The 24463-nt window shown below is 59.6% G+C and overlaps 1 protein-coding gene across 1 annotated transcript in view; it reads right to left on the bottom strand.

Annotated features, from left to right (window-relative positions):
* Window positions 1-3273: 3273 nt before the first annotated feature.
* The window catches only part of SCUBE1 (signal peptide, CUB domain and EGF like domain containing 1), a 138726-nt gene continuing 117536 nt past the window's right edge, over window positions 3274-24463 (bottom strand). The window contains exons 11-22 of the mRNA XM_064590505.1: window positions 22793-22912; window positions 22419-22523; window positions 21441-21554; window positions 20487-20624; window positions 19088-19291; window positions 15827-15988; window positions 14272-14439; window positions 12461-12622; window positions 10896-11093; window positions 9278-9430; window positions 8859-8938; window positions 3274-7341 (exon numbers count right to left, since the gene is read on the bottom strand). Of these exons, the coding sequence (XP_064446575.1) occupies window positions 7189-7341; window positions 8859-8938; window positions 9278-9430; window positions 10896-11093; window positions 12461-12622; window positions 14272-14439; window positions 15827-15988; window positions 19088-19291; window positions 20487-20624; window positions 21441-21554; window positions 22419-22523; window positions 22793-22912 (1757 nt within the window). The 3' untranslated portion in view covers window positions 3274-7188. The remainder of the gene's footprint in view (window positions 7342-8858; window positions 8939-9277; window positions 9431-10895; window positions 11094-12460; window positions 12623-14271; window positions 14440-15826; window positions 15989-19087; window positions 19292-20486; window positions 20625-21440; window positions 21555-22418; window positions 22524-22792; window positions 22913-24463) is intronic.

The raw sequence follows: 24463 nt of genomic DNA, 5'->3' as shown, positions 1-24463 counted from the left end.
CTGATGCCCACCACTTTACTTTCTGTCTCTTCTATGTGATCTGGGAAACAAAGGCAGAAGGAAATGTAGATAAAATTAAATGTCCTTATAATCTGTAGCCCATTGACAAATCCTTGAGGAGGCAGATTATAACCTTCCTCCAGGAAACTCCCTACTGTCTTAATGTTAATACCTTGCTAGATGGGAAAACAACCTTGGTTTGATAATAAGCAAGGCCTCTGGTATCCTGTGAGTCTTCTTTAGCATATGAAAATCCTTTTGAAATTTACCTTGTCTTTCCTTGCCCCAACCCCAAAGTATTTCATCACTTGCTCCTCACTAATCCCTGGGGTGGTGGGGGTGGAGGGCAGCAGATCTTTCTGCCCACAGAACCTGTCCCTGTGCTTTAATAAAACCATTTTGCACCAAAGAAGTCTCAAGAATTCTTTCTTGGGCGCCTGGATATCTCAGTCCGTTAAGCGTCTGCCTTTGGCTCCGGTCATGATCCCAGGGTCCTGGGATCGAGTCCTGCATCGGGCTCCCTGCTCCGCGGGAAGCCTGCTTCTCCCTCTCCCTCTGCTGCCACTGGTTCTCTCTCATGCTCACTCTCCCTCTCTCTCTCAAATAAATAAATACAATCTTTAAAGAGAAAAAAAAAAAGGGGCGCCTAGGTGGCTCAGTTGTTAAGCGTCTGCCTTCGGCTCAGGTCATGATCCCAGGGTCCTGGGGTCGAGAGACCTGCATCGGGCTCCCTGCTTGGTGGGAAGCCTGCTTCTCCCTCCCCCACTCCCCCTGCTTGTGTTCCCTCTCTCGCTGTGTCTCTCTCTGTCAAATAAATAAAATCTTTAAAAAAAGAAAAAGAAAAAAAAAGAATTCTTTCTTGGCCATCGCCTCCGGACCCCACTGAACCTCGCCTACACTCAAAAACAGCATCATAGGGACCTTGCGTAGGTGGAATCACACAGTACCTGCTGTTTTGACCTGACATTTCGCACTCAGCACCATGTCCTCCAGGTTTATCCACATTGTAGCTGGTGTCCGACCTTCTTTGCTTTTTAGGGCCGAATCCTATTCGTGGTGTGGAGGGACCATGGTGTTTATCCACTCATCCACTGACGGACACTTGGGTTGCTTCCATCTTTTGACTATTGTGAGTAATGCTATGAACATGGGTGTACAAATATATTTTCGAGACCCGGCTTTCTGTTCTTTTGGGTATATTCCAGAAATTTCCTTAGACTTTTAAATCATTGGGTTAAACCAAAAAATCAAACAAACAAGCCAAACAACTCTGCCGTTTACTGTCACTCACTTGGAATATTAGTATCATTTATGAAATCGTTTTTTCTCCTGTCGAGTGCATGATGCCAGAGGCTTCTCAGCATTGTTGAGGAGAGGAATGGTTATCAGCGTTTTTGGCGTTTGGGGTTTCTTTGAGAATCTGATGAAAGCCATGGGTCGTATTCCCAGAGAATTGGCATGTGCTTGCACTGACTGTGCATCCAGATCCCCCGGGGCTCATGGTGGCCTTGACTTCAAGGTGAAAGCCACAGCAGAGAGGAGCATCTCTCGTTTCCCGCGGCCAGGCATGAGGAGGGGTGGACTTGCAGCCTCAGATGTTCTACCTCCCTGTAGCTCATCCAGGAACACGTCCGTCCCCTACCTTTGGGCGCTTTTCACATGTGGATCATGCGGATCTCAAACCTACTGCTTTGCCTTCCAGAAGCTTACCGTAGCTCCTTTACTTGTAGCCCTCAATTATAGCCAAGGAATGTTTGAAAATATTTTTTTTTCTGATTCTAGTTCTTTCTTCCCCCTTTCCTCCCCCAGATCATGACCTCCGATGAATGCGAGAAAGGAGCAACATTTAGGTTCGTTTCCTGTTTATTATTAAAGTAATTTCCACAAACATTTAATTACATGCATATGTATGAACAGGAGGGAGAAGACAAAACCTTGAATATTCGAGGCAACCAAAATAAAAACATGATTGCGCCGATATCTGTCACCCTTGTGGACAGAAGGGTTGCCAGAGTGCCTGGACAGTACAGCGCCTTCACAGAACCCAAAGCGGAGGCTGGGGGAACAAGGGCCCAGCGCTCTGCTCCCCTCCCTGCCTCCCCTGGCCCCCTCCCCCCCCCAGGCCTCCCAGCGGTGTTCAGATATCCCATTTCAAGAGCGGTACAGACTGGCTCTGCTCAGGCTGTTCAAGGTTCTGATCTCAGTGGACTAACACCTTTCTTGGGATCTACATGTTCTCTGAGCTGGAAAACAAAGTCCTGGGCACCAGTGAGCTCTCTTTGTGCCCCTACTTTTCAGCCCACGGTCTGCCGAGGGACACCCGCGTTGTCTCATGTTTGCGTGCCGGAGCCTGGGAGAGGGGACGACGGGGGGCGCACAGCATCTCTCTGGGGGTGCGCAGGACCGTGCTTGGCCTGCGGGCCCGAGTCTGAACGGACACTTCCATCCTGTCCACGCAGGGGAGAAGGCAGAAGCCGGCCTTCCTCTGACTTTAGTGCTTGTTCCAGAGGGAGGGGAGGTCACTACGTCCACACTCCTCCACCTCCGTCCTCCCTACCTGCCACATCCCTGCCTCGGAGCTCCCCAGCGCATTCCCAATCCGTGCAATTCAGTTGTCACCATCCCACAGACATCTCCTACCCTGGGTTTCGATGGACTTGGGTTTGAGTCTCCGTTCCACCAACTACTAGCTATTCGCTGGGGGCATGTCACTGGGCCTCCTAGAGTCTCGCCCTCTGCGTCCGAGGAGCATCAGGCCCCACCTGCCTCGCAGGGCCCTGAGGATTGCCCCCCAGAGCCTGGCGACTGGGGGACTCAGGCCTTTCACTGCTTCCTCTTGAGTCTCGAGGGGCCCATCTGGGGCCTCAGAGAAACAGAGGGTCCTACTCTTTGGGGGCCATCTGTGCAGGGTGCTGGGAGGGAACCCGTGGCCACGCTTCCGGCGTCTGGGCCTGGGGCTGGCCTGCCCCCCCCGCTGCCCTCTCCAAGAAGCCAGCTGGACACGGCTGACTCCAGCTCCGCGCCACACCTCTGTCTGGCATACAGCAGGTGCTCAGAACTAGCGCCTCCAGAGGCAGCCACGGGAGGAAAGGAGCTGGCTGCTTCGACTCTCCGTGTGGACGGGTAGTGTCTCTCAAACGCCGGTCCTTCTGCCACTGGCCTGAATGAGGTCGGCGCTGTCACCCTGGTCAGAAGGGCTGAGTGGCCACCATGTGGATCCGTGGCGAAGACAGGGGCGTCTTGCGCGGGGTGGAGGTTGCTGTCCTGGGCATGGTGGCTGCGCTCTTCTCCGCGTCGCTCTCTGCCGGGGTTTGGGGGGAGGGCGGCCACATGGTGAGGCCGGGCGGGCGGCAGTTCCTCCTTTGGGAGATGGACTTCGGGATGCCTCTGGCGACCCCTGCTCGGCTCTGCCCTCTGTCGAGGCCCTCCATCCCCACCCGGGGCGCTGGGAGGCGCTGGAAGGACGGAGTGCCTTCTCCGGAGGAGCACTGGGCTCTGTCCACCCCCAGGCCAGCCTCAATCTCCTTTATCTCTGAGACCAAGAGGGACTTTGCCGGGGATTCTGCCAGCCCCATGGCTGTGGTCTCTCCTCCTTCCTAGGAGCCTGGCACACAGTAAGCGCTCAGCAAATGTTTGCTAAATGACCTACCTTAGCTCAGTATCTTATTTTCCTGCTGAGGGTGGTGGGTGGAGACCTTTGCATAATTATCCAACCCCCCAAATGTCACTCAGACCCCCACTCTAGCTCCAGCAGGCTGGGGCCTATTGTCGTGGAAAATGGCTGATCTTGGCCGTGTCCCCCGGGGAATGAATGTTCTGGTAGGAAACATGGTTTTAAGAGGTTGAGGGAAAGAAGTTCTGTCTTTGGGCTCTCAGAAGCAGCCTCTTGGGGCCATCTGTCTCTGGTGACTTTCTGGCCCAGGTTACGGTTCTACTTCATCTGCATGTCCCAAACCAACGGACGGCAGAAGGGAAAGCTGTCTGAGGCCGCCACCTTGGGCCCCACGGCCCTTGATTCTGTCGCCACAGAGGTGAGGAGGGACTGGCAAAGACTGCCCCTGGGGAGCTAGAGCTGGGCAGAGCGAGGTCACCACCACTGGCCCAGGCCACCTGCTGGGGCGAGTTGAGACTACGTGGAGAGCCCGGGGCGGGGGGAGAGGCCAGCACAACACCACGGCTGCAAGGCCCTGGCTCAGGCAAGAGCGTAGCTGGGAAAATAGCCTAATTCGGAGGCAGATGAGGTGACCCCAGCACTCACTCGCTGAGGGCCCAGCTGGCCACTGGGCCCGAGGCAGAGTCTCTTCTTTTCCTCCGCATGTTTCCATGGAAGCAGAGAGCCGGGAGACGCCAGGGGGTGTGGGGCAGAGGGCTTCTTCCAGGTCCGCCACTCCTGGGTCCCACCTGACCGCCGTCATCGGGCACCTGGTGCGGGGGGGCGCCCCTCGGTCTTCCACTGCCATCCTCCGAGAGCGTCCCCGGCCACCCCACGAGGAGCAGAGCCAAGCTCCTCAGGACTTCCAGGCCTTGGCCCCTTTCAGTCCCGGCCGACTGGGCAAGCTTTTGCTTCCAGAAGCCTCTTCCTTAGCTCTCTTCCTTGGAGTTTATTGACTGGCCAGCAGCCGAGGGTCCGTGCCAGGCGAGGGGCGACGGTGGCTGGGCTGGGGCTGCTCAAGGCCAATGTCCCATCCACGAGGGGGGTGTGCTCCTTCTGGCTCAGCCCCTCCACATCTCGAGCCCTGCCACCAGCTTCCACAACACGGGAACATGGACAAATGTGCTTTGTTGCCCAGGAAGCTCTCCCATGGCCACCAGGCTCCGACGACCGGGGACAGCGCTGGCTTTAACAGTGGGACCCTCAAGTTCCCCAGGGTGGGGCTCAGGGCTGACATCGAGATGAAGGACAAACCCCATCCTGGACTGAGTGCCCCTGGTGGTGGGGGGTGCTGATGGCGATGTGCCGGCAGCTGGCAAATTGGGGTGGCTTCCTGGTACTTGTGAGGGCAAGGGGCCCCACATCTGTCCTGCTCTGTTGGGGGAACACCGGGCCCGTCTGACCACAGTGGTGGGGAGAGCCACGGGACATGGGTGGGCTCCCACTGGAAAGGCCCGTGTTTTAGGGCGGTTTGTGGGTGGCGACTGCCCGAAACCACCCAGAGGGGCAGCAGGAAGCATTCAAGAAAGGTTAGAGCCCTTCTGGTCCTGTTTTGAGAACATTATTAAAAAGCCCCTCCCTGTCCCCTCGCCTGGGTGGTTGCTGTTCGGGGCCGTTCTGGAGGACACTCGTCTAATTTCTGGGGATGCGCAATGGCTTGGGAGGGAAGACAGGCGTCTTGCTGGAGACCGAGGCTGGCCTTCACGGCCCGTGAGCGGGGGAGGGTGGTGTGGGCCCAGACAGGGCTCAGGGCTCACACTGATCTGCCCACCAGGCCCCTTCCCGACCTGAGTTGGATGTTGGCAGAAAAGGCGCTGGCGGCAGAGCGTTTGTCAAACTGGGGACTTGCCGTTGCTGACGTGGGCGGCGGCAGGGAACGATTTCTGAGCTCCCAGCCCTGTTCTGGATTGTGAAACTGTCCCGGCCTGCCTTGTCATCGACCCCCAGACCCCACTCGCCCGGCCCCAGGCTTCACCATCCGCAGCGTGCCATGGACGGGTCTCAAACTGTGCCCTTCGCTCAGCGTGGGTCCGTGGGGGCACGAGGAGGACACAGCCTAGGGGCACCTGGGACGGGTGGCTGGGCTTCATTTTAAGATTCTCCCACGTTTCTTGGAATTGTGAACATTTGTTAACCCTAAAGATACAGACCGCTTCCTACGCATGTCTCTTTGGCAGTCGGCCGGCAGTCGAGGCCTCAGCGCCGCGGGAACTTTTCTGGCTCTATCCCGGGGCAGGCTTCCTGGCTGAGGGGGACACCATGCAACCGGGTCAGACTCTGGACTTCTCTTCTTTAAAGACAGACTCTCCGAGGGGCGCAGTGTGGCGCGGCAGAAAGAAGACAGCCCTCTCGGGGCCCGGCCTCGGATGCTGGCCACCTGCCCTCTGAGGCCTCTCGCGGTGGCACAGCCTGTGCTCACGTGGGCAAGGCCTTGTTTCCTGTGGCATGAGGCCACGGCACAGACCCCAAGGTCATGGCCTCAGGGTCAGCACAGGCCCCTTTCAAGGTTTACTGCTGGGCTCCTGTACCCACAGGAAAGGGCCCAAGGGGAAACTGCCTTCTACCATATTGTATCTGAGGGCAACATTCCAGCAAAGCATCGGAGCCTAGTTCCCCAAAAATATGTATTCCAGAGTGTGTCCAGAACCAGCCTGCCTTCTCCCCATCCTGCAGGCTCCCGGCCCCACATAAACCGGTGGCAAGCACCTGGCGGGGTGGTTAATCACTCAGGGATGCTGGCAACAGCCTGTGAGGGAAGAGGTGGGGTTGCATTTCATATTTATAGTTACTAAAGAGGATTTTCCTAAAGTACCCACAAATAGAAGTATATTATATTTATATTTATAGTTATATATATATATAGTACTTAATTAGATGCTCTATCAAAGGAAAGCACAAATCTACAGTTTCCTCCGCTACCAGCTCTTTTCTGTCCCATCACAGAATCCTTAGAGCCTCACCACGTGGCGCCTGCGTCCCGGGCCCGTGGCCGGAGGGGGGGTGGGGTGCGGATGCCTTGCAGGTGCAGACACTGGCTTATCAAAGCTCCCAGACGCCTTCCCACACCCCTCCTCCCGCAGCCGGGCTTCCTGTCTCAGATGATGCCTCCCAGAGCTTGCCTGGGGGCAGAGGCAGCCACGCCCCCACCCCCCGAGGCGTCAGGTGAGGCCACGTGCCACCTCCCCAAATGTGCTCTCTGCCCAGGACCTGGCTGCGCACAGGGTGTCCCGGCCCCGGGCGGGTCCTCTAGTGCCGCTCAGGAGAGGCTGCTGTCCTGGAATCGAACAGGCAGAGGGAGCGAGGGAGAAAAGCCGCGGTGTTGTCCCCGTGGGGCCATCCGAGGAGTGCGGCGGGCCGGGGTCTCGGCCTGGACGTGGTCTCACCCCCACGGGCCGGTCCGTGTTTCCGAAGGGCAGACGCCGTGGTGGCTTCCCAAGGCGGAGTGTGGAGGCCCGCGGAGCCGCCTTCTAGCCTCTCCTGTGGAGGGAAGGCACTCTCCCCTCCCCGTCGGGACACCCCCATCCCCGAGCAGGGCATTATTTGTAGGGCCGCAGGAATCGGGACACTTTGGAGCGCAGCAGTTTGATGAAGGACCGCGGGAACATCTCCTTGGACTCCTGGGCTGTGTACTTGAAGTAGTTCTGGGGATGCGCCAACACATCGAAGAGGGCCTTGATGAGTTTCTTGTCCTGCAAGACATGGTGAGGCGGGTGGTGAGGCCGGGTGGGGGGCCGGGGCTGCGGGCCTCCTCAATGTCTGGGGCCCTGGAGGGGCCTGTGGGGTGTCTGCAAGGAAGGGGGAGGAGGACCCCACAGACTCTCTTCCCCATGAATTGTTTTTTGATTTTTTTTTAAAGATTTTATTTATTTATTTGGCAGAGAGAGAGAGAGCACAAGCAGGGGGAGCGGCAGGCAGAGGGAGAGGGAGAAGCGGGCTCCCGGTGGAGCACGGAGCCCGATGCGGGGCTCGATCCCAGGACCCTGGGATCGTGACCTGAGCCGAAGGCATACGCTTAACCGACTGAGCACCCAGGCGCCCTGTTTTTTTATTTTTTATTTTTTTAAGATTTTACTTATTTATTTGACAGAGAGAGAGAGCACAAGCAGGGGGAGTGGCAGGCAGAGGGAGAGGGAGAAGCAGACTCTCCACTGAGCAGGGAGCCCGATGCGGGGCTCGATCCCAGGACCCTGGGATCATGACCTGAGCAGAAGGCAGTCGCTTAACCGACTGTGCCACCCAGGCGCCCTTTGACTTCAAAAAAAAAAAAAAAGATTTATTTATATATTTTAGAGAGAGCCCACATGATCGGGAGGGGGCAGAGGGCGAGGGAGAGAAGCAGAACAGCTTCAGAGGCAGGTGCGGGCCATCCCCGGCCAGGCCTCGAGGGCCAAGATTTTTGTCCTAAGTGATGGAAACATTTCTAGTTCTGCAAAGATGCTCCTGGCTGCAGGGTGGAGCCGTGGGCAGAGGGCCAGGGCGGCAGGGTTGGGGCGAGGAGGAGAGCCGGCATTGTCTGCAGGATGGACTGATGGAGAGGCCAGCACGACCCTCCGGTTCCCACTACACAGACGGGCTCTAGAACCTCTAGCTCTGCTCCTGGGTGCAGCAGCATTGGGGGGAACCTCTCTGCTTACAAACTGCCTACTGTGTGGAGGACTGTGCCAGCCCCGGGGCTGGAAGACCCACACTCGGCGAGCCACGCCTGGTTTCTCAGAGGGCTTGCCCAGGGCCACCCAGCTGGGACATGACAGCCAGGGGCCCCAACCCTGCTCTAGCCCCGCCCACCTCAGCTCCCAGGCTGGGAGTGCTATCTTCCCAGATGCTGAGCCACGGCCAGACCCCCAGAGCCCGAGCAAATCCCTGGGTTGGGGCCCTGAGCTGGCCAGTGCCTGCTGCGTGACAGACACAGCGCCCCTCGATGACAAGGTGGCTCTGCTTCTTAAGGCCACGAGCAAGATGACGAGGCAGGCAGTCCCAAAGATGGGGGCGGATTCTACTGATTTTAAGCTCCCACCGTGTTTCACAGATGAGGGAAGTGAGGCTGGCAGCTGGTGAGGAGCCCAAAGACCAGTCACCAGGTCCTGGGCTAGACTCCACCAGGGAGCTTGTCTCGGCCCTCCTGGTCTGCAAGGACAGATGCCCTGGATCATCACAGGCCACCATCCTGGGATCACATGGACCCTTTGCCATAAAGAAGCTCACTCACTTTTAAAATTTCCTGGTGATTCTCCGAGGCGTAGAGCCGTCCATCGCGAACGATATCTTCTATCAACTGCTGGTAGTCCTCTGTGAAACCCACCAGCAGGGAAGGAAGGAAGGTGAAGGTGCCAGACCCTGTCTGCTTCCCCCTCACCTTCAGCCTCTGCCTTCCCCTGCTCCACATTCAGACTTCAGACCTTGGCCAGAGGCAGTTCTGCCTCCAAACCTCTGTATCCTCCACCCAAGTTGACCTCAAGTTTTGGCCCGCTAGGAACTCCTAGTCAACCCTCAAAACCCTGCTTGGGCAGTACGTCACGCTGAAGGCCACAGACACCACTCATGGCTCCCTCGTCTGCACCCCCCCCACCCCGTGCGTGCTCGTTGCCTCTGGGTCTGCAGGGCCAGACACAGTGCGGCCACACTGACCGTCATAGGTCACGTAGGGCACTTGGAACCCTCTGCCGCTGTTGCCTTCGTTGGACTTGAACTGGATCCAGAGCTTCCGGGAGCGGGAGGTGAAGGCGATGGGCCTCTCGTAGGTCTGGCAGGTCTCATAGGTGGTGATAGATGCGGGTGATGCTGGGGACAGAGCAGGGGGGCTGAGCGGCTGGCTGACCCACATCCCTGCACCTGGCCCCGTCCTCCTTCCTCAGGCCGCGTGCTTCCCCCACCTGGTCAGCCACCCAGCTCCCACGCCCAGTCCCCCAAACAGTCCAGCTCTGGTCTCTGCCTGTGCTCCCTCTGCCCCAAATGCCAGTCCCCACCTTCAACCCCAGTTCCTACTCATCCTGCAGAGCAGGTTTCTGTGTCTCCTCCAGGAAGCCTCCCCGACTGCTCCGTCCTCGCACTACCATGTTCCTGCCCTACCCTGGTGAACCCTTTGTCGCTGCCCCTCTGTTGGGTTGTCACTGTCTTTCTGCACCAACTGCTCCTCCAGGATAGGGCTCATGGCCCCACCCAGCACAAGTCAGGCCTGGGGTGGGGGGCCCCATTTGGGAAGTCCCCTCTCCCTATGAGCAGATGAACAGGGGTGAGCGTGCTGACCCTGGGGTGCGTGGGGCTGTCCAAAGGGTGCCCCACCTCCTCACTGCTCCCTGGGGAGCCTTCCTGAGATGCCCTGGAGGTGGGAGAAGCTGACCCCCTAGAGTTCAACCCTGTGGGCAGACAGTGGAAGGGAGGATGTTGGGGACTAGGGAGGCTGGTGACAGAGGAGGCGGGGAAGATGGTCCCGGGCTGGGCTCTGACCGGCTGTGGCATCCTGGGCAGGCTCCCTGCCCTTTCTGGCCTCAGACTTCCTGGCTTATCAGCGACACAGAGTGGGCGACGCTCGCATATGGTAACAAAGAACCAGGGGAACAGAGTGGACAGAAACTCCCTCAATCTCTCTGCTTAGTCTCTGTTCCTCATACACATTCCAGACCCAAGTGGGCAGGAGTGTTCTGTGTCTGCCTGCGTCTGCCTCCTCCTTCCCTGACGTTCCAACTTGGGGTGTGCTCCCTGGGGGCACTGTGACATGACAGCAGCCGTGAGGGGTCCTGGCCTGCGCACATGCTATTAGGGACTCAATCTGGTTCCTGGGGGGCTCAGGGGCTTCCCCACCTTTCTCGATGCTGTGGCCATCTGGGCACACACTTGTCCTCACCCACTACTGAGGGCCGGCCCACTGCTCTTGGCCCCTTGACAGGGGTGATGGGCCAGGAGGCTGGAACTCCCAGAGGGGAAGGGATGGGCTGTCTGACCCTGAGGCATCTTGTGTGTGTGCCCCCGAGCCTCAGAGGTAGCAGGAGGTGGGCGGAGCAGTGGACGCTCCTGGGGCCTCACCCTCGGTGGCATGGCAGGACAGGCAGGACCCCTGGGATGAGACTAGCTTGTGGTCAGCGTGGAGACCAGACCGGACCGGCCCTGGCTCCCACGCTCAGGGTGCACCCCCCACTCGCCACACCCTGGCACGGAGCCCTTTGGGTCAGACAGAGGTGGGCTGCGAACCCGCCCCACGGGTGACCCTGGGCGGCCCCTCTGCTGCCCCGCCTCGACCTGTGCATACCGCTCTTCCTCATGACCAGGACGTCGCCGCACTCATCCTCAACGGGCAGGAAGATCTCGGGGACCACAATGAGGATCCTGCGCTTGGGGGGCGGTGAGATGTGCCACACGCACTCGGCGTTGGCCGGATAGTCGCCGGGGTAGTTGGGGGACTCGATGTAGCCTGTGTAGTCGCCGAGCTCGCCGCCGCAGTGCTGGTCTGTGGGCACCGGGGCCCCACGGGCCTGTTCAGGCCGGCTGCACGGGGGACGTGGAGGGCAGGCCCTCGACGGCCCCGCGGCCCACCTCCACCCAGGGTCCCCCCCAGCCAGCTCGGCCCTGGGCCGCTCTTCTCCCAGGGTGGTCTTCCTGGGGGGGGGGGGGCGCCCTGGGGCAGGCCCACCCGGTGTCAGCTCCCCTGCCAGCCCTGCTCCTGCAGGTGGCCCACATAAAAGCCCAGTGAACCCCCACCCCCTCTTTCCCTCCACGCACTCCACGCTCAGTGTCCGCCAGGTGCCCGGTGTGGTCGCCCTCCCCACCGAGCAGGAAGGCTGGGGGACAAGCAGGCAGCACAGTGAGGAAAAAGAGACATGCTTCCCTTTCTTTCCTTTTGTAGCTAAGCTGCGTAATCCTCAAGAGGCCAAATGCGACATCTTTATGAGCTAAATGCTCCTAGCCTCACCCTTACACCTTAGGTCTGCAAAGAGAACTGAACAGAAATACTAAATATACAGAATTTTCTTATACCGTTTCATTTATAAAACACTTCACATCAAAATTTCTGGGAAACATTTCATGTTTACCTTACCTTCCAGAAGCTTCCCTCCTATTTGCTTTCTCCACTTTTATTCACGAGGACGTTTAAAACCCTGTCTCTGTGGAGCCCCACCACTGTGCCTGCTCTTCTGTCCCCAGAGGCCACGAGCCCCAGGGGACGCCCCGGGGAAATGGGCAGCTCCCACCTCTAGGATTAAGTCCTCTTCCTGGCCCTTTGGGCTGTCCTAGACATGACCAGCAGCCCAGGAAAGGGGTAACTGGCTAGAAATTGATTTGGGGAAGGGTACAATACCAGAAAATCTGTCCCAGAGGACTCCGAAAAATGAATTAAAAATATCCAAAGTCTGTTATGCCCAAATGACTTGCTAAGTGATGGCCTGGGCTATCTATTTCCCAAATCGTCTTATGCTGCCCACATTTCTTTTGGCTAAACTGAGCTTCTCACAGACAGGAGGCCGCCTCTGGTCTTCCTCTGGCGCCGCCACACCCGTCCACACCTGGCGCTTGCTTCCTGTCCCCTGGGCTGGTTTGCGTCCACTTGGCAGCCCAGCCACGCGTGCCTTCCGAGCAGCACGGCCGGGCCCTCAGCCGCTGCCCCGCAGGCCCCCCGGCGCGGCCTGGCTTTGCCCTCCACAGACCCGGCGCCTCGAGCAGGGCCCGCCGAGCACAGGGGTGCGGGCATCACCCTGAGCAGACGTGCGGATGTGCTAGACCGGGCGGGGTCCCCGGGGTCCTGCGGACACCACGTGGGGTGCGGGCTCACCCCGCCCCGCAGCCCAGCGCCCTGGCCGTGGGGAGAGCTGCACCTACTTTTGCAGTGTGTGACGTTGGTGGAGCCATCGAAGTCCGTGCTGGTGTTGCCCGGGCAGGTGATGCAGTGGTTCTGGCCAAACTCGGGCTGGTAGGTGCCCACCGGGCAGCGGATACACCGGTGTGTCCTGGTATCGTAGTGGTGGCCCGGGGAGCAGTGCACTGTGGGCCGGGGTGGGGGGCAGGTGGGAAAGGGCAGGGGGCATCCTCCCTGGCACCTCCCTGCCCTCGAGGTCTGTCTTGGTGCCAAGGTCAAGGCCCTTCTTTACCACCCAGTGGCCTCCCATCACCCGCACCCAGTCCTGGCCTCGTCCACAGAGGTGCGGAGCGTGGTGGGCCGCCGGGAGCTGGGCAGTGAGCTCCGCAGACCAAGGCCCGCCCTGAGGTGTGTGTGTTCGGGGGCAATAAATGGGGCATGAGATGTTGTAAGGCCAGGCATGGGCTGCTCAAGGGGCGCAGGGATCTTGGGTGGAGGCTTGAGCAGTGTGGAGCTGGCTGGGAAGCCATCTGGGCGGAGGGAGTGGCCGAGCTGGCCCGGCGTGGGCTGCGCATGCCGGGTGTGGCCAGAGGGGAGGCCACAGGCCACGGGAATGGGCTCCTGGGGCCAGGGGGTCATGCTAGGCTTTGCGCTGAGGGAGGAGGGCATCTGGAGCCACTGCATGGTCCTGTCTCATGCTCTGGGGAGGGGGCGGGTGGGGGGACAGGTAGCAGTGGCCTGGCTCGGGGGGCAGGAGTGGGGCGCTGAGAGCTCATCGCTCAGAGCTGCTGGCTGGGGCTGTGGACAGACTGGATGTGAGGTCAGAGAGAGAGCACTCGGGGGCACTCCAAGGTCTCCTTGGACACCTGGCAGGACAGAGCTGGTGTGAGCCGGGGCGGGGGGCACTTTGTGGCAAAGATGAGGGGCTCTGGCCACGTGGAGTGACAGGTGGGTTGCTAGATATGACCGGTGCTGTCCCCTGGCAGGAGGGTGTAGCATCTTGTTCAGGACAGAGGCGGGGTTGGGGACAGAAAGTGGGGTCACTGGATGCTCTTTCTTTCCAGGTTCCAGAGTGAGTGCCCAGGCCGGGGACCCCAGCACTACCAGGTGAGGGGTGGGTGGGTGAGACTGAGTGGGGCCTGGGGACACGGGGCTGTGGGAGATGCCAGCTGGGAACTGATTTGGCTCTGATGGGAGCAATGATGGGCGGCCGTGGGGTGAGAGTCTGACCAGTGGGGTTTGGGAGAGGGTGAGGGGAGAGGAAGGGGAGTCCAGACACTCTTTCTACAAGTTTCATAGTAAGGAGGAGAAATCCTGGCAGGAACTGGAGGGCAGATGGAGTTTTCTCTTCTAGAAGGGAGGATTCTGTCTGTTCCCAAGAATATCAGGGTCAGCAGGTGGGAAGAGGCCCTTGGCAGGGCAGGAGGCAGGCTTCTCAGGGGGGATTCGGTGACCATGGAGGGGAAGGTGCGGCTAGATAGCAGGACCCCCACGGCCCTGAAGGGAGGGTCTCCAGGTAAGGTGAGACGTCTGACCTCGCCCCACTGCCCCTGCCACCCCTGCATGTCTTCACCCCCCCATCCCCCCAAAACTTTCCTGTGAGTCAGGCTCAAAGCTCCCATCTGTAACCACTGTGCCTGCCTGGCTCTCCCATCTAAGACCCTCGGGTGGGCTTGTGTGGAACCCCGCTGTCCCTGTCCTGGCGTGTGGCACGGTGCTGGTCACCATGTCCACTGTCGGCAGCTCCGGGGTGCCCCTCTGCCCTTGGAGATCTGCCACACAGGAAATGAGAGGTGTTGAGGGAAAACGTCCCTGCACAGCCCTGCAGACTCACCTTTGGCCTCGCAGTCTTGGAAGGAGACTGTGCCCTCCTGCTTGGTGAGCAGCCCCCCTCCGCAGGGGAAGCACCCTGTGCGCCCAGGCTCAGGCTGGTATGTGCCCACTGGGCAGGCCTGGCAGGGCCTGAAGCCATCCGGGGAGAAGAAGCCTGGGGAACACTGGCCTGGAAGTCAGAGGTCATGGCTCAGGCTGGTGGAGGGGGGCGGGGCGCCTTGGTCCAGACCCTGCTCTCAACCCTCACCTGCCCTGGGGAAGGGCACCATGGCTGGGGGTGGTGCTGGGGGGGAGGGGGGACTTGGGGGGAAGGGGCCTGGGCTGCACAAGGCCACCCCCCGTCCAGATGCTGCCAAGGGCTCATGCACTAGGGGGCCTTGGCCAGGCGTGGCTTCACCTCTCCCACTAGCAAGAAGGGCTATGGGTTGAAGAGCAAGGGGCTTTGCTGTTGAGCTGGGAAGTGTGGACCTCGCTTGTGGAGGGGAGAGGTTGAAGCGGGTCCCCCCAGGGGGCAGGCCACACTGTGCCTTCCACATGAGGAAGTGGGGTCCAGGCTGACCGGCCTTGTCTCTCTGCAGGGCTGGGCCAGGGCAGAGGGAGGGGAGTCTGTGAGGTCCTTGAGGGCCTGGCTGGGAAAAAGGGAGGGGACAGCACACCCAGCATTAAGTTGGGATGCAGAGGCTGCTTTGGCAGTGAGTGAGGGGTGGGTTGAGGGCCCTCTCGGCCCAGACCCTGAATTCTCTGCTCCCACCAGTGGCTGCTCTCTGCTCAGTCACCAGCCCAAGGGCAGAGACCACACTCTTGGAGGGCACAGCCAGCTAGCCTGCAGGGACTCAGGGCTGGGCTCTGATCTCTTCTGTACCCCAGAGAAGGCTGGCTGGTGGTCTCCACTGCCGTGAGGATCCTACCCACCCACCCTCGCAGGCACCCTTTCCCACCCATTGTCCTGGGTGGTCCCATGAGGGCCGGAGAAGGGAGGCTGATGGGTGGGGGTATGAGCCTGTATCACAGGTGTGGTTAAGTGAGGTAGGGAATGGAAAAGCTCTTTGCAAACCAAGTTGCGCTTGGTAAACTGAAAAAGGGCTTTCCAAACCATCTATAGGGCAAACTGTAAAGTTCTTCATGTAGAGAACAGTTCTTGCCGAGTATATGGGACCCTCCATAAAGCCTTTCGGTGATGATGCGGTGCTCCATGCCACGTAGCACGGGTGGTCAACCGTAAAGCACTACGTACCTCCGTTATAGACAGTGAGTTACCCGTAAATGACCAAGTGTTTATAAACTGTAAAGTCCTTTCCAAACTGCATGCTGCTGTCCGCAGGTGCACTAGGCACAGCCCAGTGCTTGCTGACACACAGATCCTCCGGGGCACCAGTGCCCTCTGTGAGCGCAGCAGCCTAAAGTCATGCCAACTCTGCACACTGCAGAGAGCTTTACAGAGTATCACCAGGGACCGGGCCTTTGCTTTGGGGACCTCAGTAGAGACAGGAGGTGCCCCCGGGCCCTCCCCCCACCGCAACCCCCAGCCCCGCCCTCCAGGGGGGACCTGCACTCGCCTCCACATTCGGATACATTGCGGGCACCAGCCAGGCCGAGCCCGTCGCTGCTGGGGCATGGCGTGCAGCTGAGTTGGCCGTCCCCGTCCTGGTAGGACCCCGGCGCGCATGGCACACACTGGCCAGGCTCTCCGCTGAAGTAGGTGCCAGGCCCGCAGGCCACTGCAGAGGCAAAGTGGAGAGATTGCCGGTGGCAGGGGTGGGGAGTGGTGCCCGGGTGGTCTGTCTCCTGGTACCTCAAACCCAGCCTCCGTCCTCCCAGATAGAGCACATCCCTCGTCCCTGTGGCTCAAAGGAGAGTTGGGGGTAGGAACAAGACACCAGCCATCTGTGAAGAGCCCGGAGGCCTGACCCTGGTCTCCTGCCCCGTGCTGGTCATTCCTGCTCAGCCCTTAGTTCTCTCTCTGCTCTGCATCCTGCCCTCGGCCTGCGCACCAACCGTTTCCTGGCCGTCCTATAGGTATTTTGTCCAAACCCAGCTCTCCTACCCTCCCCTTTCCTTCCCCGTGGGGTGGAGTGGCCATCTGGGGACATGGGGGTGGTGCAGAAGGCGGGGGGGGGGAGTGACAGAGGTGGGGGCAGGGAGGCCTGGTGGCTGAGGGTTGTCCAGAGCTGGTGTGGTCGGCTGCATAGAGCAAACTGATGAGTAAGAAGACTGACCGAGGAAATGAGGAGAGAGGGAGCCGCATGTTTCTCTGGAGAACAAATTTAGAAACATGGAAAGAGGGGAGGTTAGAAAGAACCCTGAGCTATTGAATTGGAGGGATTGGTGTGAATGCATGGTTTTCAATCAAAACACACACACACGCACACACACACCTCTATGTACCCATCTATACCTATGGAAATATATATATACACCCATGTATGATATACACCCATACTTTCTAGGTCTGTCCAGTGAGAGAGCCTGGAAGCAAGGACACCCCAGTAGCAATGAGGACCCCAGCTTTGGCTTCTGCATATCTTCCTCCTCTAGGGGTCCAGGGGTTCCTGACTGATTGCGAAGGCTGGGGCAGGGAAAGTACAGGTTTGGTGCCCAAGAATCCTCAGTGAGTGATGGGGGTGTGGGGTGTGTCCAAAGGACAGGGGAACTTTACTGGCTACACTGGGGATGATCTGAGCACTGAACTAAGTGATCCTAGGCTTGGATGACAACCCAGTGAAGAACAGAGGAGTCTCAGTCCACACGGACATGTGGATGCACAGTGGCATCCGTAAGCGAGGGGGAAGGGAAAGCTTCCTGACAGGAGAATGCTAACTAATACACACGGACCAGGGCTGGCAGGAATAGAGGATACCGTCCCGCAACCATGGGAGATGTGTCTGCTTTGGTGGGAGTTGTCCCTGAGTGCTGCTGGGGGGGGAGGATGTCTGATGGGGAGATGTTGGTATAAACTCAGAATTACATCCCCAGCAAATCCTCCTCAATTGCAGAAGGAAAAGGGAGGTGGAGGAACCAGGGGTGGCCTGGGTCAGCGTCCTGTGCCTCCTGACAGGGGCGCTGAAGAGCAGGCGGCCAGCGTGGTTTCCTGCTGAGACCGTCACTGAAACGTGGGATGCAGCCCCATGAGGGTCATCCTACAGCAGGAGGACAGGAGAGGCAGGGAAAGAGCGAGGGACTGCTCCACACTGAAGGAAGGAGAGACAGGACACTGAACGTGCAGGACAGGGACGCTGCGGGAAGAGTGGGGGAACTGGGATGGACCGCGTGGGCTGGACGTGCTCGAGGCAGCGCACGGGGGCGCCTGGATGAAGAAACCATGGAAGTTCCTTGTTCTGCCTGGCCATATTTCCGAATGTTTTAAATGATTTCAGAATAAGCTATTGAAAATAGAAGAAGGGGGAGCCTGGGTGGCTCAAAGTGTCTGCCTTCCGCTCAGGTCGTGATCCCGGGGTCCCGGGATCGAGTCCTGCATCGGGCTCCTTGCTCAGTGGGGAACCTGCTTCTCCCTCTGCCCCTCCCCCTCCTCGTGTGTGCTCTCTCTCAAATAAATAAAATCTTTTGAAAAAAGAAAAGAATGACATCACGAAGGCCCCTGCCTTCCTGCCATGCTCACTCCATTGCTCGAGCCAGAGTCCTCCCTTCCTGCTACACCCCTAAGTCCCACCTCTTCTCAGGGGATCCCCAGTTTATCTCTCTGGCCCAGCTTATGCTTTGTGCCCCAGATTTGTGACTCCAACCACCCTAACCGTTCAGCGTCTGCACAGGGATGACTCACGTGCATCTGAGATAGTGAGTACAGACAGAACACTCCGTCTCCACCAGCTGCGTCGTCCCCAGGTTCCCCAGATCAGAAAATGATGCCACCTCTGCCCCGTGGCCCTTGGGGGCTGCCCTCGAAGGCTCCTTCCTCCCAGCCGCCCCTCCAAAGTGCTCTCTCAATCTGTCTCGTTCCTTCTTGTCCTTCTGCCAGCCCCCCACTCCCCGTTCAAGGCTCCACCGACTCCCGCTTGGCCTCCCTTCCCTGGTCCTCGCTCGCGGAAGCCTTCCCCTGATGAGAGAGCAGTAAGGTTGCTCCTCTGCTTGGAACCTTCCTGTGGTTTCCACGGCACCAGAGTAGCACCTCCGCCCACGAGGCCCGCAAGGCGGCTGCCTCCCCTGGCCTGTGGGTGTGCTTGCTTGCTCACTGGCTGCCTTCTTTCCCCGGGAAACGTGAAGCCCAGCAGACCAAGGGCCCTGTCCATTCTCCTGCAGCTGTGTCTAGACCCAACCCCTCTCAACAGGCCAGCTCCTGGGGCTCTGGTCAAGTCCCCTGCCTCCCGGGCCTGGACCCTGGCTGGCTGCCCTGCCCGAGCTCCTGCCGTGGGCCCGGCCTCGCCTGCTTCCCGGCAGCCTGTGCTGCAGGCCTGGGTGGCCCTCAGCCTCGCGTGCATCTTCGCTCGGCTCCTCCTCTGCCCTCAGCTCCCACGCTCCCTCTGCTGGGAGGCCCTCTCTAGCCACACAGACTAATCCCCGTGCCCCTCCTGCCTCTCCGCTGTGGCCATGCTGGCCTGCGCTCTCCCTGTCCCACCCGTCCTCAGGATTGTGGTGAGGGTCGTGCGTGCAAATGTTTGCCCAGCAAATGCTTTGCCCAGAGCCTGGCACCAGGGGAGTGCTCTTCAAATGACGGCCATAACGATGAGCACGGGACTGCTTCTCTCTGGCAGGCTTCTGTCTCGCTGTCCCCTCCCAGTGTGTCTGCTGACCCAGGCCCCCCGTGGAAGGAAGGGCAGAGCTTTGCCGCGTGGGCATCCCAGTGGCCACAGGCAGGGACGCACCGCATTTCCCGTCCTGTAACACCTGGCCTGTGACGCACGCCCCCTGGCCCTCCAGGGCCTTGGCCGGCCACTGGGCCATCGTGTACTCTGTGCCTGCGACCTGGATGGAGAAGTGCTGCCGGCCGATGGACTTCCGCAGAGTCTTGATGGCGGCCTGCAGGCTCTGCTCGGCGCGCTTCCGCATGCAGTCCGCCTCACAGGTGTCTGCAGGGGCGGGAGGGACGGTGACTCGCAACCCCCTGGGAGTGGCCTCTTCCCCGAGCCTCCCCCTCCGCCGGGCCTCGGCCCCCAGCATGTTCGTGCAGCAGCCGGGGGCCGAGGCACCACTGTGGCGTCCATCTGACAGATGAGAAGAATGAGGGTCCAAGAGGTATGACCTGCTCAAGGCCACACCGCAGATCGGAGGAGAAACCGGGCTTCCGCCACAGCGGAGTGCATCACCTCCCCAGGACACAGCTCACGCACAGGCACCCTCCCTGCCACTCAACACCCCCAAGGCTGCCACTATTCCCAGGACAATGCCCAGCTCTCTGGCCTTGGATCCAAGGCCCCTTGTGGTGGGGCCCCTGCCTGCCTTGCCAGGCCTCAGCCCCAGCCCTCCGACACCCACTGTGAACTCTGCTTTCTAGCCACCCTGTCCTGCTCACTGCCTCCTGAGCACACCCCATTCCCTCTGATCTCTACTCCCTTCCCTCTGCCTGAATGCCATTCCCTGCCACCTCCTCCAACCTCCTCCACTTGGTGAACTTTGATTTTAAGTCCTGATTCAAATCAGTCTTCTGGGAAGACTTCCTGGGCCCCTCTCTTGGGGAGACTCTCAGCTCTGGGTCCTGTTTGCTCTCACGCCCCCACCACCTAGGGTTTCCCTCAGCACCGGGTGGTTTGTATGTGGGTCTGTGTCCCCATGGCTGGGAGTGCTGCCAGCACGAGGACCTTGGGTCTGGTCCCCTTTCCAAAAGTGCCTGGAGCTGGGCACACACAGCACATATCTGCTGACAGATCTCAACTCCCCTGTCACAACTCAGCACTCATTTACGGCCAAGAGGAAAGCACTGATGAAACTCAAGCCAGCATTATAGGCCCCTTCTGGCACCTGAGAAAGATAGGCCCTTGGCTCAGTTGTTCCGGAAACTCCATAGGCATGAGCCCTTCCAGGCCCCAGCGAGGGCATGAAGGGTGGAGAGCGGCCGTGTGGCCGTCACTGTGGGCCCCTGAGCCCCGGGCCTCCTCTTCCATCCCGGGCTACCCAGCGCCTACCCTCCCCGGCGCCCCCACTGCCTGGCCGGTCTCTACCTCCAGTAGCCGTAGCTCAGGTGGTCGCCCAGCTTCACGCCCGGCACACCCCTGCCGGCCCTCCCCGGCTCCTGTCCTCCCTGAGGCCTTCCGCGGCCTCTCGCACCTGACGCCTCTTCCATCTTTGTCTCCACCTCGAACTCCGCTGTGATGTGGGTCACCTCCTTGGATGGGGACTTTTTGCCACGGCGCCTCTTCTTGGAGGAGTCACATTTGAGGGTCACAAAGGTCAGATGGCAGTTTTCTGGACAAAGAAGGGACGGCAATGGCAAAGGTGGCAGAGGGCAGGAAGCAGGGTCCCACAGAGCCCTGCGCACAGGTTACCATCAGCAAGGCTCCTGCTTTGCCTAATAGTCTGTGGTGCAGAAGGGGAAACTGAGGCTGGAGGCCAGGCTGGCTCGAGGCCTCCTGAGGGGTTTGTGGCCGAGCCAGGCCCTGCACCAGCCCTCCGAGTCCATCACACTGCTGCATACGGAGGCCCTCACACACATTTCCTTAGCGACGCCCCCGGGCAGCTCGGCTCCCTGGGGCTCGGCCCAGGTTAGGTCTGCCTGAGGGCGGTGCTCTGTTAGCTTTGGGGAGGAATCCTCAGGTGTTCAGGAATCGTCGTGGAAACAGAGCTGGGAAGCGCGTCTCCTGGGCCCTTCTCAGCGAGCTTTCCCCGTGCTGCCCTCCAGCCTGGAACGCCCTTCTTGGCCTCCCTCATTCAAGAATGAGCCACTGAGGGAGCCCCGGGAGGCGTTCTGGACACAGTCAGGCTGCACACAGCACCTGCCCCGGGGGAGCTCATCTAACCCCGGGTGAGGCAGGGACGATGGGCCCCAGGGGGGCTGGGGGGCCCAGATTTTCCACTCCAGTGCTGGCCTTCTTCCCAAGGGACACCACCACCGTCTACAGGGCTCTAGGCCTGGCTCCTGGGGCTCTGGGACCATGATGGTGAGGACGAAGAGAGGCCCCCGCCCTTGGAAACCCAGCCCCGCTGGACCCTGGGCTCCCAGCTCTCAGGCGCGGGGACCCCCCCCACCCCTTGTGTGGGTTGGCACCATGGCAGCCCACTCACCCAGCAGCAGCTGCCTCAGGGCCTCCTTTGCTGGCTCCCGGCTGTGGGGCCGGAGGTGGCACTTGGCGTCTCGGATCTTGAAGCGGGCCTTCTGCCTGACGGGGGCAGGCGCACCTGGGGAAAGCCCAGATCCCCCCAGGTGGCAGCCTCTCTCGTGGGCAGGGAGGCGGTGGGGCCGGGGGGCCACAGAGGGAGTGCCTGAGTGTGAGGGGGCGGCCAGCAGGACCAATCCACTGGGGGCTGGGGCTGGGGGAACCCCACTGCCTCACTCCTCTCCCTGCACGGCCTGGAAAAGGTGGGAGCATGGATGGTGGGGCCACGCTCAAGCCGGGGGCCTCACGGTCGGGGGTCTTCTGTGGAGGAGGAACGGCAGGCCTCCCACCTCCTCCCCCACCGCCCAGTTCACGTGGCTCATGCTGTTAGGAAAGGCGGCAGAACAGAAGAGAGAGGGAAGCAAGGAAGGGAAGGGGCTTTGAAATAAGACACATGCCCTGAGCTGCTGATTCCTTCCAAGAGCAAATTCCAGCGGCTTGGATAAAGAATGACAATCACAGATAGTCAGCATCACATCCTGTATGCATTAAATGCACACAGATGTCCCCCTGGCATTGAATTCAACTTCCTGAATAGGAAAATCGGCTGAAGACCCGCCTGCAGGCAGGGGAGTTGGCTGCGCTGTGGGTCCCGCAGGGCACAGGACTTCGGCGACCTCGTGGTCACAGCGGAGGTGACTCACTTCCCTGGAACGGAGTCTGAGACCCGAAGAGTCCTAGCAGGTCAGAGTCACTGCAGCACTGGAGTGTGGCCCAGAGGTCCCAGTCCTGCTGTCAGCTCACCAGCACCTGGACCATGCTGGGCCGGCCCCCAGGCCAGGAAGCTCTTCCCCAGGTAGTGGTCCTCCCTCCCGTCCCAGGCTAGGGCTGGACGCAACGTCCAGGGGTCACCGGGCGCGGGCAGCACGGACAGGCTGGGGGCTACCTGAGCAGCTGGGCCCAGTGCTGGAGCTGGTGTTGTTATGCTTCGGCGGCATCTTGCCCTGGAGACCCGGGACGCCGCAGCTCAGGCTGTAGCTGTTTTCCGAGTCTGCAGAGAGGCCAGGGGTGAGATGGAGGCCTCAGAAGGGCTGCTGTGGGTAAGCAGCTGGGACGGAACGGGCCCACTGCACTTGTGGAGAGGGATGCTGTGGCCCGTAGGGAACCAGACAGGGAGCCAGGATCTCTCAGTGATCGGGGCCAGGGGGCCTCATTCCTAGATTGGGCTCTTTTCCCCTGCAGGGAGCAGGGGCTGGACCCCAGGGAAGGAAGCCCCCCACCCCACTCCCTCATCCTTTCCCGGGGACGGCCTCAGGTTACCTGGCACGAAGAGTGAGTGGGCTGGGCAGGAAAGGGAGCAGCTCTCCACGCCGCCCACCTTGCTGCAGGACAGCTGGGCCCAGGGGGAGGCCTTGGCCCGAGAAAGGCACTTGCCTGTCTCTGAGGAGGGGGAAGACATAAGAGAGGGCTGGAGGGAGACAGGGTGGAGGCTTCTGGAGGCGCTGCCCCTGAGCGTGGACCATCGGGGACTCCTGCCACATCCCCATCCTGTGGCCAGACCCTGGTGGGAAGGGGCTGGGAGATGGCGGGGTCCACATGTACTTGGATGTGTGGGGATGCCGGGCCCAGAGAGCTGGCTCGCTCCTCCCTCTGACCAGTCCAGGCTATCTGTGAGAAGCCTCACATCACAGGCCCAGACCAGAGGGCAGGGCTGGATTCTCCAGAGCAGGTGTCCATGCCCCTCTGGGTAAGGGAGCAGGTGGAAGTGACATGGGCTTCTTGGCAGTGACCGACTTCTAAGCATGTGAGGGTCACTGGGAGCCCCTCTCTGGGGCAGCTGCTGGACAAATCCATTAGGTGTCCAGAGATGTCCCAAACTAAGCTCTTCAGAGTTTTGTGGGTGTTTTTTATTTATGTATTTTTTATTTTATTTTAAAGATTTTATTATTTATTTGTCAGAGAGAGAGAGAGAGAGAGAGCACAAGCAGGGAGAGCGGCAGGCAGAGGGAGAAGCAGGCTCCCTGCTCAGCAGGGAGCCTGATGCGGGATTTGATCCCAGGACCCTGGGATCATGACCTGAGCCGAAGGCAGACACTTAATCGACTGAGCCACTCAGGTGTCCCTCTCAGGCGTTTTTTAATCTTTTGATTAAAAGGACTGACAGGCCTATAGCCACGGTAAACTCAGAACTGGTTTTATCCCCGTCTGGCTGGTCAGTGACAACTGGCTGAAATGGGCACGCCCCTGGAAGTGCCCCACAGAGGCTGTTGTCGATGGGCCAGTCGCTCGGGCGAGCAGGCTGAAGTAGGAGACTCAGCCAGAAAAATAAATGGAAGTGGGAAATGGCCAGTGTGGGTGATCTTCAACATGTGGCTCGACATTTTCAAGGAGTCTTAGCAAGTAAATAATCTAGAAATAAAAACAAACTCACGGCCCTCCAGATAAAACAGCTGGCCCCCAAGTAAATACAAGACTGAAAGTTCTCTGTTCCCAAAGAATCAGGAATCTTCAAGTAAAACCACCTGCAGATAATGCAGGATAGAAGGGCCACTGGAAGAACCAATGTTCCTGCTGGTTGAGAAGCAGAAGGACAATCATCTACAAACTTCCAAGGGAGACCTAAGCCCCGGATACTTCCTTGGACTTTCTCCAAATTCCTAAAGGGAATTATCAGTGATTACTGGTGGACAGCAACACTGCTTTCTGGTACCGATGGGGGCTGGGATGGTTGGGAGAGGCAACCATCCCAGCCCAGAGTGTAGGGGCTCTCGCTGGGGGCTCTCACTGGGACCCTGAGGACGCAAAGCACTGACAGCCCCTTCCCCAGACCATTTCTCAGGCTTATGTTTGCCTCGAGCAGCTTCGAGGGATGAGGGAACATGTCCTCCTAGATAAGGAGCAGCCCGGCTCTGTTCACCATAAAAGTGGTGAGTTTCCCAGGCTGGGATGCAAGTTCTCCATCTGTATGGCATCGAGGGGGCAGATGGGACT

The sequence above is a fragment of the Mirounga angustirostris genome, unplaced genomic scaffold, assembly GCF_029215605.1.
Source record: "Mirounga angustirostris isolate CCGP_5_RB_7025 unplaced genomic scaffold, mMirAng1.0.hap1 SCAF_5, whole genome shotgun sequence".
Classification (NCBI taxonomy): domain Eukaryota; kingdom Metazoa; phylum Chordata; class Mammalia; order Carnivora; family Phocidae; genus Mirounga; species Mirounga angustirostris.
This window is presented reverse-complemented; position numbering and strand designations above follow the sequence as displayed.